Source organism: Cydia fagiglandana, chromosome 10 (genome assembly GCF_963556715.1).
Source record: "Cydia fagiglandana chromosome 10, ilCydFagi1.1, whole genome shotgun sequence".
Lineage (NCBI taxonomy): Eukaryota > Metazoa > Arthropoda > Insecta > Lepidoptera > Tortricidae > Cydia > Cydia fagiglandana.
Genome location: NC_085941.1, coordinates 4,855,017 through 4,864,839, shown reverse-complemented (window position 1 = coordinate 4,864,839; position 9,823 = coordinate 4,855,017). Strand labels below are relative to the sequence as shown.

Here is a 9,823-nt window from a genome sequence, read left to right as displayed (position 1 = left end):
TAGCTTTGAAATATTAGGCAATTTGATTATTTGAAATTTATACTTTTTTCGTGCATGTTGACTGGTGATTTTAACGCTAGCCTCATTCTAACCAATTTTCTTTGTTTCCATTAAATTTTAGGTAGGTACCTACACTAAAGGAAAAAACATATTTTCAAAATACTTTTATTATAATCTAAAATAACTTAAAATCTCTCTTACATAAAATACGCGTATTCCCATAACATAGCATGAATCTATCCGCTTGAACTTATCAATGTACAATAGTAACTTAATTGTGACATTAAGTCCTTGCCTATCGAGTATTATCAAAACATTAGAACTACCGCAAAAGGCAAGATATCAGGCAAATTACTATTTACACGGCCTGGATAAATAATAACTCTAAATATTTTGGTACTGTTACAATTCTATAGCTTTTCCGTGTTTCACGTTCTTCATGTTTTTGTTGCAAAGATCGAGCTCAAGTCTTAAGCTGTCGACCTCAGCTTCGAGAGTACGAGAGCGCCTAAACATCTGGACGTAGTTAAGTTGTAGTTGCTTCTGGTATCTGAGGACTTTGTCTTTCTCCTCGGACCACTTTCTTCTTTCGTTGTTGAATTGTTGTTCTTTAGCTTCGAGTTCACACTTGAGTCTGTCGACCATGGCGCTAGCGGGGCAGGGTTCTCCGCAAGAGTCCGGGAGTTCTCCATTCAATCTCTGAACCTCTGCGTCTTCTAGTGCGCTGTCGCTTGAAGTCCAGTGATACTCATTTGTTTTGCATACGTCATAAATCCCTCTCATAGTTCTTCCGCATTCGATCCCTTCGTAACCGCTTAAAGAAACATCAGACAGCTCCTGCCGTAGTTCTTTTAATTCGGTCTTTAGTTTATCTATCTCGCTTTTGCTTGCTTCTTTAGTCTTAGAGAGGTTGGCGACGCTCTCCATAAGATCGTTGGTGAGTCGGTCGACTTCGGATTGCAGCCGGTTGGTATTCTTTTCCTTTTCTTCTGACTCTGCTCGGAGTCTCATTATCTCTTTCTCCTTCTTGTCGAGTGCTTCTCGTAGTTGGCGGCAGTCGGCTTTCAGGGTGAGATACTCGTGGCCTTTTGCGGTTTGTTCGTTCTGGAAATTTAAATAAAATATGTTATTAACCAAATAAATATAAACAATATACATATAGGGATGAGTATTTTTATAAGACAAATAGTTACGGTTATTCATAAACGTCTATTAAAGTTGATAAGCCGATAAATAATCCTTTGTCCCTTTCCATCATACCAATACGTCGGAAAGGGACAAACTATTATTGTCGGCTTGTCAACTTTAGTACACGTTTATGAATGTAAGGGGGTAAGTCTTTACTAATTTCAAACTTATGTAGATATGGCATCACCTTGATTTGGCCTTTGACAAGCTCTCAATCACTGACAATTAATAAATGTTATACATAGCGTCTTTGCGGAAAGAGAAGAGTCGTGAAATGTATGCCCCCCCTCCCCCCCTTACATTCCACGCCTCTTCTGTTTCCGCAAAGACTCTATGTATAACATTTATTAATTGTCAGTGATTGCATACATAATACATTTACATTACATTCATGCATTACATAATACAGCGCTATTTCCTATGGGAATAAAAGCCATGGTTTTTGGCAGAGAATTTTAAGTCCGAGAGGTTCGAGTCTTCAAGGGAGTATCACAATAACGCACGATCGCATCGCATTCTAGCTATCTCTGTGTCTCGTCTCCCGAGTATGCCTTAAGAGTGAGGGCGTAACCAAATGTTTTGCACACCGTATTGAATACAAACCTGTGCATCTTTAAGCTGGGTCTTCAGCAGCGCGATTTCCCCCGCTCTCTGGCAGAGACTCCACTCCGTGTCTTCAAGTCGTTGTCGCAACAACGCACGATCGCGTCGCACCCGCGCCAGTTCTGCATCTCTCTCGTTGGTTCTGGAGTAACCTTGCAGCGTGAGGGCTCGCGGTGCGCGGAGACGGATGTCGTGCGAGCGGAGACGGTCGGTTGTACTGGAATGAGGAAAATTAAGACATCAATTAAGACCATGTGCTTAGGTGAGCAAAGACTCTTAAGACTATAACATCAATGCCAATAGTTAAGTAGGTAGAGTCTGTGCGGAAAGAGAAGAGTCGTGGAGTGTAAGGGAGCCCATACATTCTACGACTCTTCTCTTTCCGTACAGACTCTAATTCAACCATATAAGAAATGCAATATTATCGTATGCATGTATATGTACTGTCTGAACACGACCTTCGTGAATTTCAAAGCCGAGGAAACTAAATGGAAGTACAGGTGGCTTTCACATCTCCCACAAAATCCGCGCAGATACTCGTTGAGTGTAGCAGTTGTGCTTCGAAAAGATTGGGCCGGTTGGTCTTGTAGAGAAATCTGTGGACCATAGTCACTGTTCTGGCATTCAGAAGCGATCATAATGGCTTACCTATAGTCATGGTGATCCCTCTCTAGTTCAGCGACGCCGGAATCAGCCGGCGAGGGCGCGGGTGCCGGCTCCTTGCTCTCCGACACGCTCAGTCCTGAACTCGACTTCGTTCTGGAAAGAGAAAAGCATATCTTTAATGATGTGAATACAGAAAACAGATTGGTAGGACGCTTGTATAGTCCTCGAGGAAGTTGGGGGGCAAAAAACTTCTCCGAACTGGTCAGCAAGGCTGCGTAATGTGTCTGTTCTAAAATTCCATTCAAAATCGAAATAAACAACAAACTAAAAAAAAATAATGTCATGGCTAAATCTGAAGTAATCGCATCTTCTTGTCCAATATGTAGGATATTTTTGGCAGTGAAGCCATCTAAAGACTGAAATAAATGTTTTCGGGGTTTCTATTTTAAGTCACGGAGGGTGAAAGTTATTATGCCCCCTAAACTTTAGAAAAGTCATAATTAGCTATTAGGAATCCCGCGTTTTCAAAACCGCGTTTTAATTAGCAGTATTATTTTCTTCAGGAATTTTAATAATAAAGATTATAACGATATTATTTCCATTCATCATTTCTCGTGCATTAAGTTTCCAGCACATATTTTTACGGCCAATCTATACGGACTAAAAGCCGATATGAACATTTATGACGACGACACGATCATCGATAATGTTCTAAAAGCTCACGACTCAATTTGCTTTATTGTTTTATTATTTCGAATGAAGGGTTAGACTGTGTATACGAGTATGTTTAATTGTCTAGTGTTATTGAAATATGTAGACACCTATATTCAAGACCCGGGTATGTCCTTAAACTACGTGAACTACGTCCAAGACCACCGGTGGACGAGCAGCAGCGTCCTTCAAATTCGGTGTACTCGACTGCGATCGCCAACCCGCCTGCCAAGCGTGGCGATTATGGCATTCACCCCCCATAAGGGGGAGGCCTATGTTCAGCAGTGGACGTCTTATGGCTGAGATGATGATGATATATAAAGACCAAAAAAAATTGTCACGCAAAGATATTTTAGTAGTCAGTTAACTAATTTGCCAATGAGTGTTCAATATAGGTACTAATCGTGAGAATGGGTACACGACACCCTGTAAAATCTACATAATTTCTATCATAAAATTTCTTACTACGTGCAAAAAACATCGCAGGCATAATAATGATTATATTCGTTGCAAATTACTGTTGTCTGTATAAACTGCAGGTAGAACTCCGGCTCTAAAATACGGAAGTCGTTGATGTTACTGATTTTGTTCCATTTCTGTAAAGAAAATACCTAATTGTCTAGTAATAGGTGCTTTTATCTACACAAAGTAACGGAATATCCAAATACACAGTCATTAGAGAACCATACTCTTATCTCCGTCCCAGTAAGCCGAACTTTTATGAACACAATGCGTTATAATTACTTGAATCATCTGTATTGTAAGTGCTTTCCATTCTGGCAAGTACCGTGTTATGTTCTTTGAAAATGATAATAAAGATAGCAATTTTCCTGGCAGTTATGACGTTTTACCATAAAACTATGTGTAAGTCGTCTCGCTCGACAGACCGCCTTGGTCTGTAGGCGATGCGTGAAGACTTGGAGGCATATGTATGGTGCTTTGCGCTTATGCCTACAGAAGCGGAATATATGGCTGCGATGTTGCGTGCAGTTCATATAGTAATTATAGTACATCAGGTTGGTCATACACTACGACTTGAAAGAGATTTATCCAAAGTTATGTCTAAGTTTACGGCGAAGAAATAAGTGATAAGTACCTATATATAATCTTCTTCAAAGATATTTTATGGTACATGTGAAGCCCTAAACTACACTGGGCCAACGTATGTTTTCGCCTAAATTTCTCGTCCATCGGAGGCCCTTGTTCAAGTCCAACAGACCAGTAGTTACTCGTATATATGCTGATGATGAAGCTAAGTACTCAACGAATGGTTTCTCGCACCCATTACTGAAGTTTCATCTTAAAAGAACTATGGTATTGACTTCGGATTTCGGAGTAAGGGACGTATTTCAAGAGCAGGGCGCAAGCAGTATTAGGTACCTACGTTATGGTGGGGTACTTAGATTTGTGTAGTTAACTACTAGCATATTTTAACATTAGCGTGAAGTTAATTTATCTCACATTATCACGCACACACAAACAAGGTTAATGTTTTCCCTAAATACGAAGTTTCGTAATTTAAAATATGAGCATTGTGAGTAAAATATGAACTAGCACGTCACGGTCATGCCTTCAGCGATTCCGTATTCCGTGGGTACAGTCAGCAGCAATATGATGAATACTTCCACAGGTTAGCGCGGACCTAAAGAGCGATAAAGAGGCAGATAACGAAATGATTTTCGTGTTTCGCGGTAGGTTGACTCATGTTAGACCGGGCCGTGTCCGGGCCGGAGTTTCCGGCGGTTACTTTTCTCAGACATGACAGGTGATCACGTGATGATTTCATAGAAAATGATACCCCGGAAACTCCGGCCCGGACACAGCCCGTTTTAACGTGAGTCATCCTTAATAAATACCTAATGAATCTTTGCATAGTCGGTATATAAGTAGTAGGTACATAACCACATTAATGACAGGATACATTTACTAGATTACTACTTTTTGTTCCACCGGAAGGAAAGTATTCATTAGCTAAAATACTAGGCACATAATTAATGCATCAAATTTAGGCCACTAAGAATTAAGCGCGATCATGAAAGAACTAAGCAAACGTGTTAATGAGGTAATTAAAATAATTTGGCATGACAATGAATTTAGCAAACGAGTGCAAATGTTAATGCATTAAATAATTATTATAATGTGTTCTCGCTTTCGTAACGAAAATTACTCGAGTTGGGAATCTGCTAGGTGTAACAAAAATTGGAGACTGCAAAGTCATGATGGCTTATCAGGATTTTACCAAACAATTATACATAAAAGCCGGACAAGTGCGAGTCGTACTCTCCCACCGAGGGTTTCGTACTTTTTAGTATTTGTTGTTATAGCGGAAATTTCAACTGTCTTAGCTATTACGGTTCTTAAGATACAAGCCTGGTGACAGACAAACGGACAGTGGAGTCTTAGTAATAGGATCCCGTTTCTACCCTTTGGGTACGGAACTCTAAAAATCACATTCAACTGAACATGTATTTGTCGTTCCGCTGAAGGTAAGTTCTATCTCTATCGCCTACTAAGTTTGAAAAGATAAGAAGCATAAGCTATAAGCTATTGTCTACCTACGTATGTTAGAATAGATATACATATGGTTACAAATCGTCAGGTCGCCACTCGTTTATCTGGTCCCCATATTCCTATCTTTGTCTTTTGTATGTTACATATTAAATTTAGTTGTTATTCATGTTACCTGTCGTGATGTCGTAACCGGATGGTCTCATCCTCATCGGAAGATCAGTGCTGGAAGTCGCAACATGCTGAGGTGAGACCATTTCGTGGCACTTTCTCCTTTTTCTGTTTTGTATAATTTTCTATTTTGTGTATGTGCTCACGAATAAATTATTTCTATTCTATTCTATTCCATACCATTGATTAGACAGACGTGTGTTACGTGTGACAGAATAGATATGGTTACAAGTCGTCACTCGTTTATCTAGCCCCCATGCCCCGCATCTCGTCACACATGTAACACCTAGCTAGCCACAATGTAGATAATCCTTTGCGAAACCATTACCCAACCTTTTAATTATTTGATGCAAATGTGGCCCAGCCGACCGCGTTTCCTGCTCCATTGTTACTCTCGACAAATTACTTCAATTATTGCTATTATCATCAAATGGATGCCATTTTTGAGTTCGGCAATTAGTTTTACGACTGGTATATGCTATTGATGTTTTTGGAGGTATTTTGATTTAAGTAGACTAGTGACGCCATCTGTTTTTGTGGCGGGAAACTAAAGGTTTTCAAGGTTGCCAGTTCATGATATTTTGATAAAGAAAAGATAATATTTTTTTGTTTTAATAAGTAATTAGTTATGAAAACAATACAATATATTAAATGATATAAAGCATTATCTAATAATAACTAGGTAGAGTCAGGATGCGTGTCAGCCAGCGGCCGTGATAATGCAATCGACGGATGCACCAGCGGATGCATATGCACTATAGTTGCATGTACCTACCCTTGAGGATAAAGGTTTACGACTAGAGAATAAAACAATACCTACTGGTTTTATCGACTCAATTCCATGAGGTTGAGCGTAGAGGACTCAAAATGTTCAGGGGCCTATCTATCCGTGACAATCGTAGGTATTAGGTACATCGACAAACGCCGCGCATCAAAAAACTTAAACAATATAAGTACTTACATATGGCACGGTAATTTAAGAAAAGTTGTCATTTTAGAATAGAATATCATTTATTTCAGTATAAGTACACAGTTATACAATACATACACAGATAGAAAATAAAAATAAAAACTGGTCAAGTGCGAGTCGGGCTCGCGTTTCAAGGGTTCCGTACATCACACAATTTTCAAAAAAAATTTTGTACGTGTAACGTGACGTGAGTGAAACGCCTTGAAAAACCCGAATGAGTCAATCAAGTTTTCAACACATGTAACATGAAGTTTTCTGGCGTGGTGGCTTATATCTCTGCAAATATGCAAAGTAGCTTCTAGATAGGAAATTAAATGCCGAACAATAGTACAAGTGTCTAAATGCGAAGACTGAAGACCGAGCTCCGCGTAGGGCTGAAACTCGGAGCGTCCAATGGGTCGCGCTTCCTACAACTTCCGCAAGTGTTTTAAAAGCGAAGGCAGAAGAGAGATAATACCTACAGGGTGGCCAAAAAATAAGTACATTCCCGTAACCAGGGAGGTATTGGGATTATACCTACCTACTGAGCAACATTTACTATGGGACCCGAAATCGCGAAAAGAAATGTATCCTCCCATAGAAAACGGACCAGTCAAAACGTATGAAACAGCCAAATTTTTCTTTGCGATTTCGGGGTTGCACGTCGGCAACGGAAATACACTTAGTTTATTTTTTGGCCACCATGTATAGTGCTTTTTAAAACACGTGACAATACCTAGTAACCTAATCAATCAGTACTACAAGTAACATTGCGGCTGTGTGCCAGATACAGCTTAGTCGCATTGTTTATCTTAAGTCCGACTCACGCTTGAAGCTAAAAGCACGTCTCTTCGGGACGCTTCGGGTCTTCGGCCTTATGCGGATTTCGGCCTAGGGCCTTCGCAATAGCTGTCTAGAACTCTAATAAATCACGTTTCACTTAAACCATTGCGGCTGTGTCCCTAAAAAACCTAAACCGCATTTTTGTTCTTAAATCCGACTCACGCTTGACTCTAGATTTCTAATAGGTTTTCCTGTCATCTTTAGGAAAAGGACTATTTTGTGTATTTTTTTCAGAGTTTTAGACTTAGTAGTTTCGGAGATAGAGGGGGGGAATGTTCATTTTTTGTCTATTTTCTTGAATGACTTCTAGAATTTTTATCGTAAATTTATAAAAAAAATATATTTGAGATTCTCACAATGAGCTCTTTTGTTTGATATGTAACACGACATAGTTTGCAAAACTTTGATTTTTAATTTTATGGTTTACCCCCCAAAAGTAGCCCCTATGTTTAAAATTCATTTGTTGACGTTACATATCCGTCTTCGGGTCACGGACTTACATATGTGTACCAAATTTCAACTAAATTGGTCCAGTAGTTTCGGAGCAAATTGGCTGTGACAGACGGACGGACAGACAGACGCACGAGTGATCCTATAAGGGTTCCGTTTTTTCCTTTTGAGGTACGGAACCCTAAAAATAACTAACTTGTACACTATAACTACACTGAAAAAGGTGAATACTCAGCATAATGCCGAGATTTTTTGTTTCGTTTTTCACTAGTCACCTATACCTATCACTTTTGAACACATGGCATATTCAAAGCTTAGGTTGATACACAGCATATACAAATGTCAATAGACACAATACAGAAAAAAACTATTTGTACAGAGTTATCTCATATTTACTGATCGAGCCACAAGCGTTTATTGGGCATATCAAATATGTTCATGCAACTCTAGCCATGTTTACTTATTTGTGACCGTTAGATAACACTCCTGGGAAAATATTGAACGGTTAACATTTTCTTCATATAAACATCACGTTTATATGTATGACGTCAATAATATGTCGGTCCCTGTGTTCCCAATTCCCATCCGTTTGTAGGAAAACGCTGAACCAATTTATATGAATGATGTTCGGCTCGATTCGGGAAATGAATAAGAGATTCACTAGATATGAAATAGTAAAGATATGTGTCTTCACTATTTCAAATCTAGTGAATCTCTTATTCATTTCCCGAATCACGCCGGTTATCATAGTCAAATCAATATAGGTGAAATGCGTATTATGAGTATTATGATTATGTATGACTCATACTTAAAGATGCTAGTCTAGCACCTAACTATTGATTAATTATTATAAATGAACATAATCGCGTGTCTGTCAGTAATATTCCCTGTTTACGGTCTAATAGGAGCTAACGGACATGAATCATGTAAATATTACTTCAACACCGATAAGTACTGGTAAAACATACAATTGATGATCAGTTTCTATTATTGAAGGTTAACTGTACTTACGGTAGAAAGCCAGATATAAACAGGAAGTTTACTAGATAGAAAACACCTAAGTAAGAATAGGTAGGTACTTACTTAATTTAAAAAAAAACGTACCTCACTTTTGACCGACGACGCGATGTCAGCAAAAAGAACTTAATATTTTATAACGTTTTAAAAAATAAGGTACTTACTTTTTTTACTGGCAGGTCTCTAACGAAGTAAACTTATTTGAAGGCAATGTTTGTATTTAATTTAAATTTAATTTGCGTTCAAAAAGAGCTTTACCTATTTCTATTTATAAAGTATGTATTTATGAGAGAAAATTTCCTCTATATAATTCTGAAGAAAATTAATTTTCTTTACGTTTTTACGCAAGCAATCTATACAGATATTGTCAACAAATACTTGCAATTTAATTTTATTTAACATGCAAAACAATTATTGCCGCGCAATAAAAAAAACATTTACCTATACATATCTCCAAGTTCACATAACACCACAAAAATCTTTTTAAATTTTCACCAAATTCCAATCATTTCATTCGATCACTCACTTTTTAGTTTTTTTTTAAACCAGTGAACATAAGCCCCGTTATTTACAAACACTACTTAATAAGGGTGTGCACACGTGCGCCACTCGCGGACTGTCGCGGCGTATGAAGCAGATGCGCGTGCGACGATAAAATGACGCCGTGATTGCACCCTCGGTAACTGATCTATTTTTAAATAAGGATTATTTTGACAGCTGCCATTTGTATTTTGAAAGCGTTTTTTTATTGGTTATTTAATCTGTAAAAGTTGTTTG

The 9,823-nt window shown here is 38.5% G+C and overlaps 1 protein-coding gene across 7 annotated transcripts in view; it reads right to left on the bottom strand.

Annotated features, from left to right (window-relative positions):
- Positions 1-149: 149 nt before the first annotated feature.
- Positions 150-9,823, bottom strand: part of LOC134668098 (leucine zipper putative tumor suppressor 2 homolog) — a 124,059-nt gene continuing 114,385 nt past the window's right edge. For all 7 annotated transcript variants that reach the window (XM_063525582.1, XM_063525583.1, XM_063525585.1 and 4 more), the window contains 3 exons: positions 2,440-2,550; positions 1,792-2,008; positions 150-1,104 (listed from right to left, as the gene is read on the bottom strand). In XM_063525582.1, the coding sequence (XP_063381652.1) occupies positions 403-1,104; positions 1,792-2,008; positions 2,440-2,550 (1,030 nt within the window). In that variant the 3' untranslated portion in view covers positions 150-402. The remainder of the gene's footprint in view (positions 1,105-1,791; positions 2,009-2,439; positions 2,551-9,823) is intronic.